At 45.3% G+C, this 24,314-nt stretch overlaps 1 protein-coding gene across 1 annotated transcript in view; it reads right to left on the bottom strand.

The window, feature by feature from the left end:
- The window catches only part of TSPAN6 (tetraspanin 6), a 543,340-nt gene extending 530,390 nt beyond the window's left edge, over nucleotides 1–12,950 (bottom strand). Inside the window, exon 1 of the mRNA XM_069612959.1 lies at nucleotides 12,689–12,950. Coding sequence (XP_069469060.1) covers nucleotides 12,689–12,775 — 87 coding nt within the window. The 5' untranslated portion in view covers nucleotides 12,776–12,950. The remainder of the gene's footprint in view (nucleotides 1–12,688) is intronic.
- Nucleotides 12,951–24,314: the final 11,364 nt, after the last annotated feature.

Below are 24,314 nucleotides of genomic sequence, written 5' to 3'. Positions count from 1 at the left end.
TGAATGTCTATTGTCTCGGCAGGATCTATAAGCCGAACGTTCACGGCGGAAACCAATAGAACATCTTATCAAACTGCAGGAACCCACAAGGACCAATGAAAAAAAAAAGAGAATTAGTCGCTAGAGATCACAACCGCACTGCATCCAAGAATATTTAAAAAAATTGCATCAAAATCAGATGAGTCTCCTGCACTAAAATTTAACCCGAAACAAACATCAGCCTATCTGACTAAAGACGCTCAGCTGAAGAACAATTCAAAAGATCGGTCATCTGGGCCACCAAAATCGAGCTGGTGGAAATTGGAACTGGAAAACATCCTTGAGGGAAAAAAATGATGTAAACCTAAATCGAGCCAATATAATGAAGCTGCTATATTATGTCCCAGCGTTACTTAACATATCGGATGATATAGCGATTGTAGAGTATAAATTTGAACGCAAAACTGATTGGGTCATATTGCATATGAAATCAAGACAAGCAGCAAAATCGCTGCTCGACGCCAAGGACGACTTGTTGTTTTTTGGCTTCGATTTAACAATATGTGAAGAGCAGTCACCATCTCATATTGTCCATTCAAACGATCTCAAAACCACTGTCTCTATTAAAACCAAAAGAGATGAACTGCGGAATCATCTCAGAGAGCGGCCAACGTTTTCATCCATTACAAATAACCACAGCAGGAAAGAGTAGGACAAGGAGGGGTCAAGATGCTTGACCCAGTTGTTAACCTCATGGAATACACAAGGATTTACACACCTGTTTCAACCAGGATCAGCAACGGAACTTAGTCCTATAATTTGCCTGTAAGAAACGTGGCTTCGCGATTTACCTATCTGTGACGGATATTCTGCTATTTTAAATGCTGCTGGGAAAAATCTATTTGGCCGCCCTTTTTCTGGTTTACTCACGTTAATAAAAAACACATTTGAATGGGTTGTGATAAACATTTCAAATCCCAATGTGTTTGTGCAAGCTATAACTCTAGAATCCACATGCACTTCCTAATAATAAATACATACTGGAACCCTGCAATGATCTCCGAATCTGGGTACCCAACATCAATTATGGCGCAAATTGACGACCCTTTCTTCCCGATATGTGGTGATTTAAACTATTCATGGTTCAACCAAGATAAAACGCGCAACTCAGTGAATCGGTCTAAAATTCCCACCAAATCAGTCGATCGTGGTCAAAAATGTGAACATGAACTAAGTTTACGCCACTGCACGATGCTGAACGGCTGCACCAAGGGTGACATTCCTGCTGCCGATACCTGGCATAGAGGAGATCTAAGAAAAACCTGGAACTACATTTGGGTATCTGAAAGTCTACACAGATATATCTCGAATTGACGACAATAAAATAGTCCAAAAGCGATCATGATGCCTTGTCAGTTTGCTGGGAGTGGGATAAAAAAAAATCCAGTTAAGATACAAAACATTGTTAACAATAAACTGCGCTCAAAACCGACTAAAGATAAGCAGCCGTCAGATTGATACACTGACTGCTGACTATATTTGCGCGAATACGCTGGACAACGAGATTAACTACATGCCATTGCTGCTGCAATTTTCCTCACGTTCCAACAGGCACAACATTGAAGTGATAAATAAAAAACACCCTTTTAGCGTAGAACTATCTGATGCAAAGAAGACGCTAAAAAGAGTCATTTGGCGATTAAAGAAATCAGCTGATGCAAATGCAGGTATGCCAATTGCGAAGAGAAGGTCACGGTACAGAAATTGGTTAAAATCTTTTAACTGCATCCGAGACCAAGATCAAGCTGAACAAATGTTGCGCCTACTAACGCAAAAAGACAGTCGAAACATCTGGACATTAATCAACAATGGGCAGTTAAAACAAGGGTTTGCCTTATCGAATGGGGTTCCAGCGGCAAGTTGGGTGAAATATTATACATCTGTTTTCACAACCATAGATTGTGTAGACTTTGATAAAACGCTGCTGGTAAGCGGCAAATGGGACATCACTGAAACCCCAAAAGCTATTGAAAACACCATCCGAAAGCTAAATAACTCCAGGGCGGCGGGCCCGGATTGCATATCAAACTTAATGCTAAAAGCAAATAGTAATAAATGGGCGGCCCTCATCAAAGCCCTATTTGATCAAATATCAGTGGCATTAACACTTCCGGCTTCGTGGACTTCAGCAGTGATTGTATCAGTGTTTAAAAAAGGAAACCGTGAAGACCCGGCGAACTACCGTCCCATTGCATTGCTCGATACAACAGGCAACATTTTTGCCCCTTTTTGCAAAAAAAGCTTGCAAGATGGGCCGAAGAGGAAAAATTAATCGACGAAAGACAAACTGGTTTTACAAAAGGAGTGAGAGTGGAATTAATCCTACTGCTCCTTAATTTGGTACAGCTAGATGCCTTGAGGCGCAAGAAAAGGCTGTTTCTTGCCTTCATGGACCTCAAACAGGCCTTTGACTCAGTCAACCGTCAACTGTTATGGGAAAAACTCAAGGCCTGGGGCTGCCTGACACAATTATTGTTGCCCGAAATGGTACTTTATTCGAACACCATCATCCGTGTTCGCTTGAATGCAGAAGGAGACTTAACGGACGAAATAGAAACAAATGGTGTAAAACAAGGCTGCCCGTTAGCAGCATTACTATTTAAATTGTTCATGTCAGATCTCTCAGCAGCCTTGTCACGAATAAGGTCATTTCCACCGAATGGCAAACAGCTAAATTGGTTAATCTATGCGGACGATATAGTTCTACTCGATTCCACCGAAATTGGTCTCCAAAGACGCTTGACAGCCTTACAAGTCTACTTAACACAAAACCACCTGTCAAATGTCAAGAAATCCAAAATCATAGTTTTTGGTCAGAAGTCGCAGACAAAGAAGACAGCATTCATCTGGAAAGTTAATAATGAACCCCTAATGAAAACCGAAGCCATTCGCTACCTTGGAGTGCTATTCAACACCTCAATCGGAGAGTGGAGTTGGACCTACGACGTTATATCCCGTATGAAGATTCTTGCACAACAGGGAGCGAAACTGCATGCAAAAAGTTTCTCCGACAGTGAGCTTTGGAAGTGAGGCAAGGTGGAACATAAATGCGGACTTTTGGACACAAATAGAGGGGTTATTTTGGCGAAAAGTCCTTAAATTACCCCGATGCCCATCAATGATAGCAATTAGACATGAACTTGGCCTAGAATCGCCATATAAATTTAGTGGTTTGGAAATCACTGTCAGCACTCCGAAAAATGCGCTTACCGTCCGTAGAAAAAACATACGTGATCTTAAATGAGAAAAGCAACGAGCCGTCAGCCGATCTATTAAATCAATGGGAATCAAAACTGAAGGAAATTTTACTAGATGCCAACATCAACATGAACTTGTTATTGTTGATTCCGCAAGTAGCGAAAAAGAAGTTCCATCAATCGAACTGGATAACAAATATGAACAAACGAAATGCCTGAACCTTGTCAATAGACCTGGGAATGTCAACAAATAGGCTCGGAGAGTTACTAAGATACCTGGCGAAATTTCCTTCTCGATATCACAGAAATCAATTTCTAAGACTACGTCTAAACCTCTTCAAAACTCGTGAAGTCTTGACACAAAGAAAAGACACCACGACAACGAGTAACATATGTAGGTTTTGTGGAAACGAGTAAACATTTGATAACCGAGTGTCCAGAAATGGTTTCCCAACGCTCCTTGCACCTGGCACGATTTGCGCCAAAAAACGGAAACATGCAAAATTGGTGGAGTTATTTGATCTCTGGGATAAATACTCAACTAACCTGTGCAACTATTAACTTCATGGACTTGATTTTACCAAATAAGGACACACTGTGAAACAATCAGTTGTTGTGTTAAGCACCTTTCCGTTTGTTGTCTTTTTTCTTATTGTTTGCACTGTTTATCTTGAAACCCCTGTCTGCTCAAAGCAGAATATAGTATGTAAACTATGGAGGGAGTGACAAAGTTTGTTTTTTAGTTGCAAACTAATGTCAATAAAACAAAATAAAAAATATTTTTTAAAAAAAGAGCGGCAAGATATCCAGCCCAACAGCCAGCAGGTCAGTGCAATCATAGCAGCGCCTGCACCGCAGACACCCATAGGAGGGAGAATAGCTCTCTTTGCACAAGCCTGGGACTCCTTATCAGGAGATGCCTGGATCAGGGATACATCTCGAGGTTTCCGGCTGGAGTTCTTTGCCCAACCCTTTCAAGCGCATCGCCCCGCGCAGATAGTAATGTCCGAGATGGACGCAGCAGCGCTAGACAGCGAGGTGCACAATCTACACCAAAAACAGGCCATATGCCCTTGTCTGGATCAGGGCGGATTTTTCAGCCCTATATTTTTGGTTTGCAGGAAGCAAAAGGTAGGCCAGTAATAAATCTCAGAGCTCTGAACGACTTTATAATCTACTGGCATTTCAAGATGGAGGGGATACACATGCTCAGAGACAGTGCTCCAGATAAGATTTTGGGGTGGGAGTATTTTACTCCCTATTTTTAAACTCTGAGAAGGGAGTAAAAATGACTTTACTCCTTTGCAAGAGAGTAAAATGTATGTGCAATCCAGCCAACGTGTGCAAAAACTGCATAGAAATCATTATCATGCAGCAGCTTTCTGCACTGTGACAGAATACACCTTTCATTATTTCTCTAAAGTCTGGCCATTTAATCTCTCCTGTATATATTTAAATGTTGAAAACACAAAAACCTAGCTAATCACATGGTAAAGCAAACATGAATTGTATTTTTCTTTTTTGAGGTTCGATAGCAGAATTGTCTTTTGATGTTTACTGAAAGACCTCATTTCCTCGAGCTATTACTACTGAATGGTATGCCAATGTTATGATATAACAGTGCAGGGAGGCAAGGACTCCATGCTAAATTCTATATCTAATCTCCTGGTAAAATGGTTATTTATATAGCGCTTTTGGCAAAGCGCTGTAGATGGAACATATTTATCACAATTATCACCAAACCGAAGTCGGTACTTTATCGACCACGAAAGGATGAAAGTTGGCCTTGCCGGGGTTCCAACCTGCAACCTACAGATCGCAGCAACAACTGTTCAACTGGCTGAGCCATCTTATTGGCTAACACACTTCTGCGGTTGGTTAACTGAGTATCGACTGAGGTATAATAATCACAGTGCCTACATGTTGGACGAACCCTATATGAAGCGCTACATAAAGGTTAAATACCTATCTGGATTATCACAGGGACAGGTTTTGCTGAGTTTCTATTTCTCTCACAAATGTAACTTTCATTTGTTTGTTTTTGAACAGCGCTTACATTTCTTGGAGAGTCAGGTTTTGGATGTTTTAATTGTAGACTTGATGATTTGAGAGGCTAGACCACCTGTGATTTGTGTAATGACAATCACTCACCCATGAGCAAAGACTCTGCTGCCACTGACCATTTATAGTAATTTACCCCATTGACTGCATGGTTCAATGTATGTACATAGCATAGCATCATTTTACACACTGTTTTTATAATTAAAGTGTAAATTAAATTATAAGTGTAAAAATTATCTGCCTCTGCATGATTATGCACACAGCACAGGAACTCTGAAAAATACAATTGTGAAACACTGGTTTGCTTTCACTGGAAAGAAAAGCATAATTTGTTGCAAAAAATGTAATTCTCAATTGCAACTTCGTTTTCCATCTTATTAATTATACAATCCCAAAATGCTAGGACTATAAATATGCACGGTGCTTGTTTGCTCCATGAGCATCAACACAGCAGAAGCTGAATGGAAATAAACCATTCCTTTAATCACAGAGTGCTGTTTCTTTTTTTTGAAAGGCTAGAGAGAAATACATTCTGTTTCAGAGGCTTTCATCAGTGGCTTGGAATGACATCCATGTAGATAAAAATCTAAAGAAGTGTTCTGGTTTGTGTCAATAACCTGACCTTTCCACGGCCCTCTGCTCTAAACGTGTGCATAAATGTACACAGGAAAATAATATAGCTGTCGTATTTACAAGATTTTCATGTGTGAAAAGGCATAGTACACACCTTACCCGGAGGCCTACTCAGAGACATTTTAAGACCAGGCGACTGGCTCAGTCGCCTGGGCCTCAACGAGGCCTGGCCCCCTTCACTACCGGGAATTGCAGAGAGTGAAAGGTCAACATCTAAGACAGTGTATTTCCTACTCTCAATGTCTAACTATTGCAGCAGGCAAGGACGGAGCTCATCTGGTGGCTCACCCATATGGAAGCCTGGAACGGCAGGGTGATCTTCGGGTCAGCCAAGGACATAGTAATAAGAGTTGGACACCAGCCGCTCAGGTTGGGGAGCAAGATGCGGCGCAGTCACCATGGGGCGGGGGGAACTTGGTCTCCTCAGGAACTGGAGATGCACATAAATTGCCTGGAGCTTCTAGCAGGCTCCTTCGCCGTGCAATCATTTGCCAGAGGCAGAGTGAGCTGTTGTATTTTATTGAAAATGGACAACATTTCAGCAGTGAGGTACATCATCTGGGTGGCACCAGATCAAGACCTCTAGCGGAATTAGCCATGGACTTCTGCCAGGATCACCACGTATCTGTTACGGCGGAATATCTACCAGGGCTCAGAATAGTAGTCACGGATTGCACTCCCGCCATTCCACTGAATACAGCGATTGGATGCTCAACAGAATCATCTTCTCCCCCTCCAACGGGTATAGGGCCCTATGACCATGGATCTGTTTGCCTCCCGCCTCAACACCTAGCTCTCAGAGTTTTACAGCTGGAGACCAGATCCAGCAGCCGCAGCAACGGATGCATTTCTGCAGCACTGGAACGGGGGAATTATTTACGGCTTTCCCCTTCACGATGATAGAGAGGACCCTGGCGAGGGTCCGTCAGGAACAAACAGAGCTTGTTCTCGTAGCTCCGGTCTGGACAGCTCAGACCTGGTATCCAGTTCTTCTGAAACTTTCCTCAGATTTTCCAATCCTTCCACCCCAATCTCCAGATCTGCTAACGGGTCCGGCAGATCAACGCCACCCCCTTCTCCTCAGCGAGTCCTTGACTCTGGTGGCCTGGAGGATTTCAGGTCAAGATGGAGGGTCCCAGGAATCTCTCTCAAAGTGGTCAGTCTTATCGAGGAGAGCTGGGCCCCCGCTACCTACAAGAGATACTCTTAGAGCACCTGGACACACTGGTGCTTGGACCAAGGGTTCCATCCAGTTTCAGCACCTATAGAAGAAATTTTGAACTTTCTAGCCTTGTTAGTAGAGCGAGGTCTCGCTTATAGGGCGGTTAACGCTTACCGCTCTGCAATTTCAGCCGGCCACGATCTCGTGGAGGACCTCCCAGCAGGAGAACATCACCTGGTATGCAGATTACTGAAAGGCATTCGCCTAACAGTACCGCCCCCGTCTTGATACAACAAACTGTGGGGCGTCAACAGAGTGCTTAATCTTTTCCTTTCCTGGCCTCATAACGAGGAGGTATCTCGCACAGCCCTTTCCAGTAAGCTCACTACACCGTTATGCTTGGTCTCCTGTAGGAACGTCTCAGATGTCAGAGCGCTTGACTTAGCAGGCAGGTCCTTTTTTCGCCAGATGGCATAGTATTCCATATATCCAGGAGAACCAAATGCAACTCGAGAGTGATATCATATCCTGCCTTCAGGGAACAGCCAAAGCTATGCCTAGTGAAGTGCTTAAAGGTCTATGAAGAGGTGACCACGCCACTCAGGACCTCTCCAAACGGGCAACTGTTGATAGCACTTCACAGGCCACATAGGGCGGCTTCCGCTCCAACATTGGCACGCTGGACTCTCGCTCAAGCAGGAATTGATACTAATCTCTTTGGCGCTCACTCAGTGAGAGGCGCCATGGCCTCCAAAGCCTTTCAGGTTGGAGTCTGTTTAGAGGACATCATGAGGCAGGCAAGTCCATTCTTAAACAATTCTAGCGGAAGCCAGGGGAGCAACACACAACCGTAGTGGCAAGTAAGCTTTAAACCAGCATAATGTGAGCCTCTGGTCTTGACATAAAATAAAGATTTTCCAGAATAACTTTTTAGAAAGTCTTAATTCTATTAAAAATATACAGAGGCGAGCATTATCCCGCCCGACTAGAGAAATAAAGGGGCACATATCACACTTACATACAGTTGTTCAATGTCCTATTTAAGCGATGGATTTGTTGCAACGCATGCCATGTAAGACTGCATAATAAAGTGCCATTTTCTCTCCCGCCCTTGCACACTGAATAGGGTTATCATATTCATCATTAGGTAACATTTGATTTTTCCCTTTCTTCCCATAGCGACTTCGGACAAGCCATCCTGATCTGCGATGGCTTCCGTGGACGTCCACAGCCTTACAACCTCAGTTACATCTATTTCTTCTTCTTGGTTCGCAGCCTCGAAAGAGGGAGTTATGCACTATTGGTCCCTATTTGGAGGGGATTGTTAACTGGCATTGGAGGATTACTATCACATGTTCTGTGGCCCGTCTTGAGCTTGGGCCAAGCCTTCTGAGAAACAGAGTCCCCAGTGACTTATTATGGACTAGAAGTTATATATATTTTCTTCAGGTTAATGTTATTTCATTAATGTTTTTTTCTGCACCCATGTTATGAAAAACCGTCTATTTGGGTGCATCAAAACATGCTGCCGAGCTCTTCCTCTTTGAAGTGAATAAAGAAAGAAGCATAATGCTTGCCTTCGTGTCTTTAATAGAATTAAGACTTTTTAAAAAGTAATTCTGAAAAATCTTTATTCTTTATCCTATGTATAAAATAGAAAGTTCAAATGAGGAGCGTAATAGAAATATAATAGTGTACAGATGGAACTGTAATGTATTCCCTGTGTTAAATCTGTGGCCCATCCGACAGCAAATGTTGAAAGACGCACAATTTAGAGTCTCCACATGTTGCAATGGTAGGGAAACAGAAGCTGGTGTGCCGGGAATAAATGTTCGGTCTTCACTTGTCCAGTATGTAACCCATTCATCTAGGTACATTACTATAATCTGGAGACACCCATCCCTGTCCTCGCTCCACCAAGTCATTGTCGCATTCTGTCCTGGTGTGAAGATTATGGTCTTCTGGCCTATCCCAGGTTAAGAGGCCGCATACAGAAGATTGGTCAATCCTTTGTCGAATAAGCTATTGACCTCATTGAAGAAAACACATTGCTTTGTTATCGAAAGTGCAAATCAAATATATGTCCATTTGAGCCAAGTCACACATTTCACAACGCCCACAAATAGCCATAAGTTTGCATTGGAGTTCATTTGCATACCCACAATGCCTTCCTGCAGTGGCTCATAACTGGAGGTGAACTTCCAGTGATGGTTACTAGGTGCCGTTGTGGAATGTGTGACTTGGCTCAACTGGCCTTTCCTACTTTCACATTTCAGGTGAAATGGTTTTTCCCAAACCCTTTTAAACCCACCATAACTTTCATGGTGAGAGAGATATATAATATATGAATGGATATTTGTACCAAGAAGAGCGCAGGGGGGCTGGTGGTTAGTAGGGTATAGGTTAGAGTGAGAGTTGTGATGTTCTGTTGGCAGCTTCAGTTCTGTTTCCACCTTTGCTGAGCTTAGGTGTGACTCGATGCCAGTTCCAATGTGGTGTTGTGCATGGTATTGCGTGTGTTGTTGCATCTATATTTCATGGTATTGCTGCTAGGAGTTTTAACTGATGATTGAATCTCAGGGATTTTGTTGGTTTTAAACGTATAGGTTAGTACAGTCTGTATAAACAATAAAACATTGAATTGCAATGACAACTACTTTGATTATTTATACCTGGCCAGCCTCTGTTTCAAATCACTGCGAGGGGAATTTTCTAGTAAGTGTTTATTGCATGAAGGGGAACGCCAATGTTGGCTCTTATGTGCTGTTGTGTCCCAAAACCAGCCCAAATCACCTTTAATCGTTACTTGTACATCCTGTTTTTGCAAAAAAGTCAACGCTGCCAACAAATTATGCTTGCAGGTGGAATTTAATAATGGAATGCACCTTTTAGCAGGTGCCGAATGGAGGATTCCTTTTGTTTAACGCCTGCATGAAAATGTCGTGCAGCTGTAAAACGAATTTATTTTCAAGATGGAAGAGGAAAATACAGCTGAGAACTCATCTCTGCGCTATGCCCATTCACTGGCTTGAAAGTAAACTAAAATGGGGCAAAGGTAAGTGACAGTGTACAAGACTTACGCTTTACTTTTACGCCTTTCATTTCCTGCAAATGATGCAATCTGCAGCATTTTATAAGATGTGTATAAAAGTAAGGTGTAAAAGCAAAAAGTACGTTTGGGATTTTCAATGCATACAAGGTACGTTTGGGATTTTCAATGCATACAAGGTACGAAACTGATTTAGCCATCTCCAACAGGCATTCCGCCTCCTTCAAAAACCTCCTGGTTTTACGCATGTTCCAAATTTTCATTCAACTGTAAAAATATTGGATTTCACGGGAATTTGTTGAAAATGCGGCCCGTTAAAGTGTAACGTGCAGGTATCATTTACGTGTTCACAGAAAAGAGTAAAATGTGATATTCACCTAGTATTAATCTTTCACTTTCCACATTGTTTTGGCAAAGAGGACATTAGCATGCTGTGGACCAAATCCCACATACTGGGTAATTCTTTTAATAAAATGTTACTTGCATGCAGAGGATCATCAACGTTAACATGTACGCACTGTAGTGTCCCTTGCATGCAATTCGGAACCTTCACGAGGTGGAGAATATGATAGAGTAAAACCAAGGAAAGCTCTCTTTTACTCTTCACCCTCCATCCCCAGGCGGCTTTTACTGAAGGAGTCCCATGAATCTGCCGGGATTTCACTAGGTGCAAAACGGAGGTGGATGTAATTCGCAAAAATCTCTTGCAGGCGTACAAAGAGACTGAAGGGGACACCTTGTTTCTGCTCTGGGTGGTCACTGCTCCAAATAGGGGCAGCATGTTAAATGGAGGCATACAAGCATTACGCCCCCCACCCCCTATTTAAAATTAGGCTGTTACATGCTAATTTTGGTGAACTCCCTGTATGCAATTTGGATTTTTTTTTTTCACAAAATGACTATCCTCAAAGTTTCTAGCTTGGGTGATTGTGGTGCCTTCGGGCATGCCAAGTGCCCCATGTGGTAACGTATCAATGTACCAAGATTATGTTTCAACATGCAATGCAATGTATGTACGCTACTATGATGTTGGGGTGATATATTCTTTGCATGGCAATAAATCCCTCACACAATTTACCTCAGAAATACTGCAAACTACCTAGAGTACACTTTTTGCATGTTGCATGACAGCATCTACCGATCACAACCCAAGGTTAATTTGACAGTCTACCAGGAGAGGAATTGGGACGGAACAAGACAGAGCTGCACTCGGCAAAAACGGTCTTGCCAGATCACCATTTCATGTAGGCATGAGGCCCAATTTCAAACAATGAACCGTTCAAAGCTGTATACATGTCTCTTGCTAGGCACATGTTTTACTGTCAGGGTGACTGTTCTGACAGAGGAGATGAGCACCATACCAAGTGTGCATTGCATGCTCTGAACATGTGAATTATTAGCACAGACAAGTTTGATAAATTGGTCATTCTTATGTTATCAGATTGCACTGTTGTATGCAAAGTAGCCAGCATCCTATATTCAGGACACGCACATCATTTGGCACCCAGCTCTGCCCACACCACTGCAAGCCCCTCCCTCGCCGCGAAGGGGGGGGGTCTCGCGGTGGAAGTTCCAGAAGTAAATGTTAGCCATTTCCAGCACTGAAGTCTACCAATATTAATTGAATACAACATTACTCTTACGAACTTCTTTAACTAATCCCCAATGACGGGTACATATTCTGTGTTATAAAATGAGTTCCATGCAGTATTAAACAATGAGGTATTTTCACACGTGGAATAATAGTACATATAACTGTACTAACCAATTCTTGCAAACATAACTTCATTTTCAGTGCACAGGGACCCAGACAACTATTGGCATAGTGCCTTCTGGTTTTGTCATACGCGCTGACCATAGAGCCACATATCCTACCGAGCGTCTGCCTCTCCTTAACTTGTACTCCCCATACCAACAAAGTAACTGCTCCCCCCCCCCGCCCCCTTCGTCACCGATCTCAAGCACAGTTCGGTGCAATGTAAATCTCAGTAACATAAAATAACAGCACGAGGACATGGAAAGCTCACACAACACCTGGGGAAGATGACACGTAGTAAGTTATTGGATCCCCACTGTTGAGAGTTGGATAGACGTGGCAGGATGTGGGTTAATAACACTGGCATGTTCTGCGTGACAAGAAAGGGCAACCATTATTTTATTTTTTTTAAGTGGGGCTTGAGAGACTGCCACGAAGACGAGTCCAGTAAAGCCATTCCAGTCTGCCATTTAGGGGAGGGTTGTTGCAGGAACCTTGAACGAAAGTACATGTCCCACAAGAACTAGTCGGGGGGTAACTGACTGCTGGTTAAAAATTGCATTAATGTTCTTTTTCAACTATACGTGCCCCTCGCGCTTCCTATCGGGACGCAGCCTTGCCTAGCAACAACAGTCTTCTTAGGAAGTTTGGGAGCAAAGAAAGAACCTCGCTAGGGGTATACTGCTCAATTTCAATTCCCACCCTCGCCGGCGCCAGTTACCCCTCTTTTCCACTACACGCCCCTTTTTCCGCCCGTGGACAAGGTATTTTGCGCTACTTGCCGCCCTCACCCAGAAGATGAAGGTGTAGACTAGTAGCACGCTCTTCAAGCAGGTAATGACGGGCTTTGTCTGGAGCCTGCTGGACGGGGACGCCATGATTTGAGCTCGACTCCTAGATAACACACACAGTCCCAACTCCGGCTCTCCTCAGCCTGGGATAAGTAACCACCGTCATAGACGAGATCACAATTTCCGGATAAAATCGACACACGCTCGGCGATTTCCGGAATGCTGGACGCCGTCTTAGTAAGACGGAGAAACCTCGGAAAGGACTGCAGCCGATCTGTTACGGAAAATATCGAAGGCGTGCTGTTTTGGTTAGAAAATTGTTGTCCCTGTCCGAAACAATCCTCAATAGTTTGGGTGCCAGTGCTTGAAGTCCACTATGAGGGCAGCAGTACCCTTCAGAAAAGATCGAAGTGGATGAGGCCCGCGCGGTGTTGCTAGGTCTGGAAAAAGATCTGGGGTTACGTTAATGTGGAGACCGTTTGAATTCGGGGCTAGGTAGCCTTTTGGTTGTAGCCCCTGGGCTTCTAGCTGGGGCTATAGGTACCACAATAGACCTGGGGCTATAGGTACCCCAGTCCCCCACTAGCAGCGCCTCTTAGTCCGAGGCTCAATGCCCATATTATTTACCAGCAATCGTCATTACTCCTAGTCCCCCTCTTCCTCATCGCAGTACTTATTTAGAGATTTCTAACTATACCACAGGAACCTTATCCCAAATTGTATTTGAATGTGTACTACTCCACACTCATGGAGGTATACATCGGTCCTGAGTCCCATGATGCATTCTTTTTTGTTTATTTGAATTTAATTGCATTGCAATGTTTACAAAAAGGACGAACATACATATAGATTACACATGTCCACTGCTGGGTTTCATTTTCCCATCAAATCAATGTTCTAAAAGTTTCCTGTCTTACATTTTTTTTCTTAATTTACGGGTTGTTCGGGAGAGCAGCAGCAGTCGATCGGTATACTATCCAAATAAATCGAACTACTGCGATCACCCATAACGTAGTACCACTCATATGCGCAGACCATCGTCGTTCGTCGTCCAGTGTGTTTGCAAAGAGTGGGAAAGAGGTGTTAAAAACTGCTGACGCTCGGCAATCAAGCCTGGACAGTAAATCATCACATGGTGAATTGACTCTGTCTCTGCCTCGATCTTACAGAATCGCCAGCCAGGTGATTGGTTCACTCCTCTTATGGTCAGAATTTCGTTAGTTTGAATTAGGTTGAGGCATGCTCTCATGAAGGTTTCCCTGTAGCGACGGTCTGGGAATTTCAGGCGATAAGGCTGTAAAGAACTCTGCAGTGTCTCTTTGACCAATTTAGAGGCGTCTGCCTTCTCCAAAGTTCAAATCGAGTCAGCACAGAACAGTTTTTCCTTCACACGCATCAGATTTACGATGAGGTCTTCCTCCGAACAACACAGATCTGCCAGAGTTGTCTTAAAATGGGTGACCCGGAGAGTCAAACAAGGCAATGGTTTATTCATGATTTCTCTATTGGTTAGACCCAACACCTTTGGCCCGTTTGGTACAATTATTTTCCGATATAAGGAAAGCCGTTTCAAGTCCACTGCTACTTGGATCGATGATAGTGATAATTCTCTGCGGACCACATCAATTTGGACTGAATCTGGAAGATTTTATGTTTTTTTCCAGATGATCGATTCCAGTCATCCTCAGATCTCTACAGGGATGCCCAGAATACCATTGGTGCCATATGTTAAGGATGGAATTATTTTCCCCTTGTACTATATTATAGCGGCCGCCAGAGAAAATCGGCCATATTTAACATCCATGATTTTTACTTGGCTGGCCAATTGTTTGGCTTTGGCTTGTAGGTCCTCGAGAAAGGGAGACTCAACCGGGCTGTTGTTAACAATGGTTCCCAAATATTTAAATATCTCACATTTTTCAATTGAGTTTTGAGTACACAGACCATGTGAAGGACTTTCTTCTGGGTTCCTCGTTTGAAACGCATTGCGTTGGTTTTAGATTGGTTTATTTCAAGATGGTTCAGGACAGTGTATCCGTGCAAGCTGTCGAACTGTCTTTGTAAGCCAATTCTTGTTTGGTCAGTTAATATAAGGTCATCCGCGTAAACCAGGCGGGTCACTTTCTCCCCTCCGGATGGTGGGTGGGAAAGATCTCATTGTTGGCTGGAAGTGGTGGATATCCGAGGTGAAGAAGTTATATATGGCTGGAGCCAATGGGCATCCCTGCTTTACTCCTCGGTGTGTTGGGATTTGAGATGACAAAAGCCCTGCTTGATTCAGCCGAACTTGAGTTTTGGTGTCAGTGCGGAGCGCTTTCAAGGGGCCCAGTATTTCTTCAGGGCATCCTAGGACTTCCAACTTGGTCCAAAGAAGTTGGCGATCGACTCTCGAATGCTTGGACAAGGTCCACGAATGCTATGAGCTGATCTTTGCTGACATGTATCTTGTCTTTCAGTATGCTTAATAGCATAATATTTGCTGAAGTGCCCACAATTTTGACAAATCCAGTCTGAAATGGATCGATTGCGTTGATGTTTATAGTCCAAGCTGACATTTTTTCCAAGAGGAAGGTTCCAAAGATTTTTCCAATCGCGTCCAGCAACGCTATAGGTCTGAAGTTCTTTGGGTCAGATTTATCCCCTTTCTTGTAGATTGGGACTATTACCGGTAGTTTCCATGAGTCTGGGATTAGCCTTCCTTTGGAAATGTCACTGAAAACGGCTTGGATGAAAAGCTACCATTCATGTGGATGTTCCCTTAAAATGACGTTTGTCAGGGCCAGGGGCCCTCGATCTGTTGAGTTTTTTTTTATTTTTTTCCATTATGTAGGGTGCTTTGTAGTCACAATCCCACGATAGGCCAACTTCATTCAGATTCCTAGGTTCACAGAGCTGGTTTAAATCCGTGAAGAGGGAGGAGAAGTGAGATATCCAAGTCCTTTCGTTCACGCTATTTGATGTACCCTCAAGATTTCTGTTCTGGGTGCCTTTGATCAGTAACCAAAATGCTTGGTATTTTTTCTCCACTAAGAGTTCTTAACATTTGCTCAGCATCTTGCTGCAGTAGCATGTGTCTGTGTTTTATTATCCAAGATTTGTACTCTTTGATGGTTCTTGCAGCTTTGGCTTTGAAGTCAGGGTTGATTGATTTTGCAGCCTGCCGTTTGATGTGCCTCATTGTTCTTTTTTTCTCAAGTAAAGTAGGGTCAAATGAGTGGCGTCTTGTGATGTTTTTGCTGCTATTTGAAAGACTGCTATTGAATGGGATAAGTAGCGGTCTGTAGTCGATGATTGTTTGAGATTCTTTGCCTGTATTTCTTAAGGCGAGGTATGTTTTTGTGACTGCTGTTATATCTTCGGGTTTCAGATGCAGTCTGTTGCCAGCGTTGTTTGTCTCGACGCCAACCGTCATTGTAGAGTGCCAGCTGGTGTTTAGCTGGGGTAGCGTTAGCTCTAGGAGGTTATGGTCACTGTTAATAGTTCTTCTGATAGTGATACGGTTGAGTAGTTGGGAAAGATCAGAGGTGACAAAGATGTGGTCCAAATCAGCGGATTGGAGATCTCTTTCCCATGTGGGGATGTTTGTTTGGTCAGTACCCTCCTCTTTTTAAGTTGGTGAAAACCTCTGTCCTTCATGAATCTTGACCATTTTAGACCTTTTTGTAAGGCCATGCTGTTTGCTTTTTGAGGCTTTGTGCACTGCTTTGTGGGTTCAAAGACTATGTTTAGGTCACCACAAATTAAGTTAAAGTCAATCACATTTTCTGCCAGGGCACTGTCAAGTAGTGAAGTAACCAGGTTGATGAATTTAGCGTCTGAGATCGCTGACGGGTTCCAGTAGCATGTCACTACTAGCAAGTTTCCACGTTTTGTTTTCTTGCTGACTCCACAGTTCGTTGACCATTCAATGATAATTGCCAAACAAAAAAGGTCAGAGGGGATAATTTGGTGATAAACAAGCCCACTCCAGTTCTAACAGCTATCAAAAGGCCTGAATAGGGCCAACCCTTTTCTCCCTTTGCCACCAAGGCTGCAATTAGTTTGTAGCCGTCTATGTGTGGCCGATTGATTAGCCAAGTTTCTTGTAGGCATAGTATATCGTAGTCACCCAAATTTACATCGCTTTTAGACATTAGGTGATGAAAACCTCTGGTGTTCCAACATGCCAGCCTCAATGGTTTCTCTTTAAGTTGTTGGACAGTGCAAGGAGGTTCCAAATCCCAAGTTGATCTGGTCTGGACTTCCTGGGGGGCCAGTTGCAGCGGTCTGGATGGCTATGCTTTCCTTTTGCAGAGTGCGTCTTGAATCCATGACCAGTCTTCAGCTAAGGGTTTGTTTGATTCTTTCTCCACGGGCCGCCCTGGTGTTTGTGCCACTTGATTCTTGTTCTCTTGCATCACAGTGATCGAGATCGGCTTTCTTCCTATGTTCAATGGGTCGAGATAATTCAGTGGTTCTGACTCTATCTGATGCTCGTTATTTCTCAGAGTGAGATTCATGAGCTCCTTACATACATGTTGTATGTTTGTTGAACCTTCCCTTGTTGGTAATAAGGGTCTAACTTGTTCTGCGGATGTTAAGTCAAATCCCAAGATTCATAGATTTTCTGTCTCGTTAAGCAGCATTGTTCTGACCACTTGAGATGGTATGTGGAGGAAGCAACAGTTGTTCGATGTTTTATACCAAATTCCACAATTTTGATGTCTTTAGACACTAATTGGCGCAAGTTTGGAATTCTGTGAAAGATCTGTACGATTGTTCAAGATCAGGTTTTTGCTTTTGTCCAGTATAGATTCGAACTTAAACAACCTGTTCTCTCTCTGATCGTTTTTCTGAATACCAGCCTTTCGAACATACCGGGGCGACTTCATGCAGGCTTCGAGATGAAGTAGGGCTTCTGAGGCCGGTTTTAGAAGAATGTTGTCTCTGATCACTAGCGTGGGCTGCTTTGTTGATGGGAATATCTTTGTTGCGCTGAGGCAAAGTTGGGTTGTCAAGCTTTTTCAACTGCTTGCCATTTTTTTTTTTTTAGCTGTCCTGGTGCACCCGGTTTCCTGGGTTTGGGTGGGGGTTTGCTGAGTCATCTTCATCCAGCTCCTTGATAGGTTGTTGTAAGAGGTTGATCAAGTCCGTGAGGGTATCTGATGATTCGCTTGTATGTCTAAGGGAATCGTTACTTGGGCCATCAACATCGCAAAACGCTTCCTAGAGGAAGGCGGAGTTCGATTACTAGGGGGCTTTCCTTCGCCCGTTTGGTTGGACAGTCGTCGTGAAGGCCATTTGATCCCACTCCTTTGGGTCCATGGCCTGAGGTGGTAGAATCCACAGTTGGTCGGGTTACAGTACTGATCTTTTTCTCGGGAGGCTTGGAAAATCTTTTCTCAAAGATCCAATAGTCTTTGTTGGCAGGCTCGTCAGTGCTATTTTCAATTGACACCGTCTGGGTTTGGTGACGGGGGGAGAATGCTGCAGTCAGTCTGCTAATTTCAGGACTGCACATTTATTGCTGGATCCTCTTGTTTGACTGCCAGCAGGCTTGATAATTTTCTCGCTTGAAGTCTTTGTTTTTTGAGGTTCGTTGACTTGTGATGAATTTAAAAGGCTAGGTATTTGCGTTGAGGATTCAGATGTTTCTTTTGTGAGGTCAATTTGTGAAAGCGGAGTTGATTTGGTGAAGGCAGAGCTGTTGTTGGCGTTCTGGTCCAGTTGATGCACACTTGTAGTTTGTCAGCCCATGTCCAGGAAGACAGACTTGATCTTGGGTGCCGGATGTGATGGTTTCTCCAGAGCTGTAATAAATCCTTCCAGAAAGATTAATTTAGTGTGCATCATGGCTATGGGAGATGTGTGGTCTCTCAAGGTGTCGTTTATTCCTTCATATAATTTTGTGAAGGGGGCAAGAGCAATGGTAATTGTGGACATGAAGGACATTGAGTCCAGTTTCTTGGGGGTATTGTTTGATCTCTGGTCCTGGTGGCCCTCAGATCTTCTGTCACCACGTCGAGGAGAGATTGATACCGACTTGTTGTCTTCCAGGTTGGACAAGGTACGAGGTGGTAGATTAGAAGTTCTACTATTCCTTTTCGGTGTGGCCGCTGGGTGTGCCGAGTTGTCGGTCTGTAGGTTAGTAGTTGAGCCTTTCACCGGCTCCACGACAGAGGAACACGCATCTTTTAAAGGGCTGGCCAGAGAAGGAGTCGGAGTGCCAAGACAGATCTATTATGCTAGGCACCTCTTCATCAGCCGAGTTGCAGTCAAACTTAGTTGGCTTTGTGGCACTTTGATCCAGTGTTTTATGGGGAGATGTTTTACCTGGTACAATGTTTCGCATATCAGGTGCCTTCTTGTTTGGGACCACTGGCCTGGAGTATTCCCGGCTAAGGGCGGGTGAGTCAAGTGCTTTTGCAACCGGCGCTGCAGGGATGGTAGGTTCATGGCTCGCTGTAGGTTGAATTCGAGTCGTATCCATTCTGGTATTGCTTTTCTTTTGGGATTAATCCGTGGTTTTTAGATGGCTGAGTTTTTTCCTTCAAGGTTACCACACAGTTTGAAATGTATTTACTGCGTTGTTTTCCAAATAAACAATTCAATCTTTATTTTCGTTTTCTGGAATTTACAACTGGTTAAAAGTGTAGAGTATTAGACCTCAGACTTGACTAGTCAGGGATGGCTAGTCGTCATAAGTAACTCCTATTTGTTAGAGGGGATTTTGGAGATCTGTTTTGTGTATACAGATGCTCCGTTCCCCTGTTGGTGAAAAAAAAGAAATGATGATGACGAGCCCTTATTAGTGACGGGGTCAAAGAGCAATCTGATGTAGGGATCTTCCGGATCCGTATTTTTCTACTCAGGTCACATAAAAAGCCGACCGGTTTAGGGTGGTATAGCGATGAGTGCCACCACTTTCTTCAGGGCTAGAGACTCGCACTTTTTGGTGTGCGGTCTGATTTCTTCTGGTAGGGTGAATCTTGAGTATTCAGAAATTGGAGGTTGCCCCAATAGAGCTGCTTTAATCCCATCTATTAGGGTCTCAGAGTCGAGCAGGATATAATTTGTGCTGTCCCGAGTCCCGACACATTTGCTTGTGTACCTCCCGTACGTTGGTAGTCCGCAGTCAGAGTTCCGCTGTCCCCGTCTCAACAGAGATAGGCATCACGTGACCACGACATCAACAATACCCATAAGTGTGGTAACCTTGAAGGAAAAAACTTGAATTCGAGTGTGATATAACGATAGGGAAGATTCGAGGTCTCGATTCCCAACTCGGGTTCTACATTGTGGATACCCTCGCTGTAGGTTGAGCCTTTGTGGAAGGTAATCTGACAGCTTCCATAGCACTAGTGGCACCCTCCAAGAGTTCTGCATCTGAGAGGTTGTGAGCTGATGTTCTGGAAGGATCATCACCAAACAGTTTCTGCTTTAGGAGAACGTTTTTCAGGTCTGCAGATAGTAGTGGGCAGTTTCCTTTGATTTTCATATAGACCCGCTTCGGCAGGTTTAGGGCCTTTGATTTACTCTCACTTGTAGACTTTGGAGGCAGGGCTTTATCAATGGCCTCGTCAGAGGTTGATGATCAGGTATACAGTCGGTCTGGAAGTTTTTCCAAGGTCTGGCACCCCTGCTGGGCCTTGTATTGTAGTTTCCTTAGGGGCGGCTTTGCACGTTTACGTGTTGTTAGGTTGGTCCCACGTTAAATATGTGCGGATGCACTAGAAAGCGTTCGTTTTTTTCCTTGCGTTTGCTTTTTCATAGGGAAGGGCTTTGTGGCCCCAGCCGCCGGAGAACGGGGGAGCTCAACTGGCGGCGGTGAGCAAACCAACCACGCCAGCTTTTTCTGACTACGCGAGGGTGTCTCCCTGAGAAGCTCCACTACGCCCACTGACAAAGCACCGCTCACACTCGCACGTGGGTTGAGTGAGGAGGAGGAATTCAAGCGGTCGTCTGAGCCACGATCCGCCAGGTCTCCACGTGTAACAGGGATGTTCGCCGAGACCCCTCCCGCCGGTGAGAGAGCATTGTTCCCTAAATCCAGAATGACATGGATTTGGGTAGATGTTATGGTGTGAGGCACACACAGCGTTTGGGTGGATGGGGGCCCCATGTTTGGTTGAGGGGAGCAGTTATCCTTCCATGCGTTAAGGTCCAGTTTATTTTGGGGTAAGGTTGGTGGAAACAGGGACGGAGGCGAAGCAGAATTCTTTGTTGTGTCCATAGGTAAATGGTTTCGGCCATGTGAACAGTAGTTACTGTGGGGACAAGAAAGTCAAAAGTGTTGAAGTGTTGTTTCGACTGGTCAGGACAGCCTGACGCTACGGGAACAAAAAGGTCAGATTGGAACGGCAGCCCAGGTAACAGGGAATGAGGATGACAAGTCCTATCTGGAGCAGCTGGACATGCCCCGATGGGGTTGGCGCCTCCGTGGTCGATAGGTGTCCTCGAAACTGGGGTCCCGGGATGTCTCTGAGGCAGCGTCCGCCGGGGGGGCTCTTGCTGCTCTTTCCTCTTCCTCCCGCCGACGGGCACTTCGCAACATGCAGCCTTCCTCCAACATTCCCGCTGGTTGTGGAACTTCAAGTAAATGCTAGAGAGCGACGGTAGAGCAGTCCCGCAATCCGGCAGCCCTGCAGGACCGTTACTCTGTTACTCTGCGGCCGCTCCGCGGCACAGAGAGGGTTTTGAGCTGCAAGCTGTGGGTCCACCCACAAAGGAAACTGTAGAGAAACTTCCAACAGTCCACTGCAGGACTGTTCCTCTACGTTACTCTGCGGCCGCTCCACGGCACAGAGAGGGTTTTGAGCTGCAAGTTGTGGGTCCACCCACAAAGGAAACTGTAGAGAGACTTCCAACAGTCCACTGCAGGACTGTTACTCTACGTTGTTCTGCGGCCGCGGCACGGACAGGGTTTTGAGCTGCAAGCTGTGGGTCCACCCACAAAGGAAACTGTAGAGAGACTTCCAACAACAGTCCACTGCAGGACTGTTACTCTGCGGCCGCTCCGTGGCACGGAGAGGGTTTTGAGCTGCAAGCTGTGGGTCCACCCTCAAAGGAAACTGTAGAGAGACTTCCAAGAACAGTGCACTGCAGGACTGTTACTCTACGTTACTCCGCGGCCGCTCCGCGACATGGAGAGGGTTTTGAGCTGCAAGCTGGGGGCCCACCCACAAAGGAAACTGTAGAGACTTCCAACAACAATGCACTGCAGGACTGTTACTCTACGTTACTCCGTGGCCGCTCCTCCACGGCACGGTGAGGGGTTTGAGCTGCAAGCTGTGGGTTCACCCACAAAGGAAACTGTAGAGAGACTTTCAACAACAGCCCACTGCAGGACTGTTACTCTACGTTATGTAATGCATTAGTTATTATTTCATACCTCTCAACTGACTTACCCGCCTTGGACATGCTTTCATCCTCCCATCACCCAGGAAAGTTTTAAACAAATGCATTACCTTTACTTACCTTTGAGGCTCAACCTCTTGCAGGATTTTATTTTCTATTTTGGGGGTATGATACCTCCCACTTACCCATATTCCTTTGTTAAAAATGTCCCAGAAACCAAAACCTTTCTGGAGCGGGACTTTGGAAAGCAATGCAAAATCCCTCTTTGTTCCCACTTCCAGTGGCGCGAGGAGGGCCTGTTGAAGGGTAGCTCTTGGACTTCCTGCAGGGGAAGGGGGTCCAATTGAGCAACAGCTCGTAGTTTTCTGGCAAATGCGCTCTTATTCCCTGCTTGGCGAGGGGTCCAATTGGGACTCCTTGGAGCAATGCGCTTCACGGGCCCTGGGGTGGAGTTGGCATCCAGGGCCGGCAGGTAAGGAGTCAAAGCCGTGCGGCAGAGGCCTAAGGACAGGCCTCCACTGCTCTCTGCAGCTCTGCTGCGAGCATCCGACCAGATGCATGAAGAAACAGCTGACCTGAAGCCACAAGGGACACCAGAGTGTTCCCTCGTATCCCCCATGCCTGTTGCGTGTAGTGCGGCTTTGGAAATCCTAAGATGGCCACCAGGGTTGCCCCAGCAATCCACAACAACAGTGCGCCCACAAAACTCACCGCTGCAAGTCCGAGCCCCGATTGGGTGCTCTGTCCCACCTGCACCTCCCCTCCTGCCTTAAAGGGATAGGAGGACTGCCGACGGGCAAAGCCGTGCTGCGAAGGCCTAATAACAAGGCCTCCGCTGCTCTCTGCTGCTCCCCGCTTCTCGCCGTGGCTGCACAGGATCACTCCCTCAGGTAAGACTCAACGGACTGACCCTAGAGCCCTCCGGGAGCAAGCCATCGGCTCACACCACCTTCCCCCTCCCCTTGCCTCTGACCGCCTCTCACTCTCATGAACTGTAGGTTGATTGCCACTTGCAATACCCTTGTCACCAGCCACCTCCTCACCTGAGATCTCAGAGAGGTTGTCGGAAGGTTTGTCAGCTGAGGTTTCTTTCTTTTCTCTCCAGGCTCGGCCAACTTCCTTCTTTCCTTTCTTCTTGTAGAGATAGGGACCTTGTAGAGATAGGGCTGGGCTTCCCCAGAGGCTACTTTGCCTAAATGGCGATTTGCCCGGCAGCGGGGACTCCGGGGAGCCCATTCCAAACCAGGGAAAATCAGATACCGAAATACCCTGGATAGTTGACTGTCGAAATGGTGACTGTGTGGCAGTCCTTGAGGTGAGTTGTTTGATGTTCCTTGTAGTAATGTAGTCACGTAATCAGGGGTAGGTAGCGTCTGGATGAAGTGACACTACAGTTCCCAGCATGCACTGGGAGTACTGAAGAACCATACGGGAGTATGAGTCGGAGAGTAAACCGAATCCAGAGGACACGGAACAAAGTCTGCGATGACTGGAGCAAGCGGAAAACACTTGAATACCAGTAACAGCTTACCAGAGGGAGCCGGTCACTCGGAGCAAATAGGAAACAGGTAAGGACCTGCGGGAAACCCGTAAGGAGGGAAAGACTGGGTAAGTCAAAGGAGGAAAGTAGGAAACTCAGGAGGGAAACCAAGACTGGCAAAACACACACTATAGTAGACCAACCTCAGAAGAGGGTTGAAACGCGCAGGCATATCATTCCGACTGAATGAAATAGACCCCCGCGGCCACCATGGTGAAAGACTAGACTGCGGCTCACGTTGCGTGATCCGACATGGCAGCACTAGCTTCTCCTCCAGCGGTCCCATACTCGCCAGTGTCGGCAGATCATGACACTCACGCTCTCCCCCTGACCCCGAGCTGCCCTTCGTTGCACATCAGGCTGGAACGCCTTTGTGCACGCACCTTCACGGGGCCTTAACCCACCTGTGCAGCCTGCATTCAATAGAGCAATATGCACCTCAGTTGTAGAATCCCTACCACCCACCCCGCCGTTCCCTCAAAAGCCTCTATTGTTCTCCCCAGGCCACCCCCGGCTAATACGATCCTCCCTCTCCTCAGTCTGCTCCCAACCCTCCACTGGAATATGGAGCGACCTAAAGACCTCCCAGCAAAACATCTACCTGGCACAGAAAAAAGGAGGTCTTCTGCATTAACTCTTCCGCCTGGCAAAACTCACCATAACAAAACGTGCCTGACACTGCACCGCATAGTGATACTAGAAGCACTACAACGGATCAAGTACACTGTGACAATGATATCCCACACACCA

The sequence above is a fragment of the Ambystoma mexicanum genome, chromosome 5p (assembly GCF_040938575.1).
Source record: "Ambystoma mexicanum isolate Mex_15411 chromosome 5p, UKY_AmexF1_1, whole genome shotgun sequence".
Classification (NCBI taxonomy): Eukaryota; Metazoa; Chordata; class Amphibia; order Caudata; family Ambystomatidae; genus Ambystoma; species Ambystoma mexicanum.
Note: the sequence above shows the minus strand (reverse complement) of the source record. Positions and strands in the feature narration are given on the sequence as shown.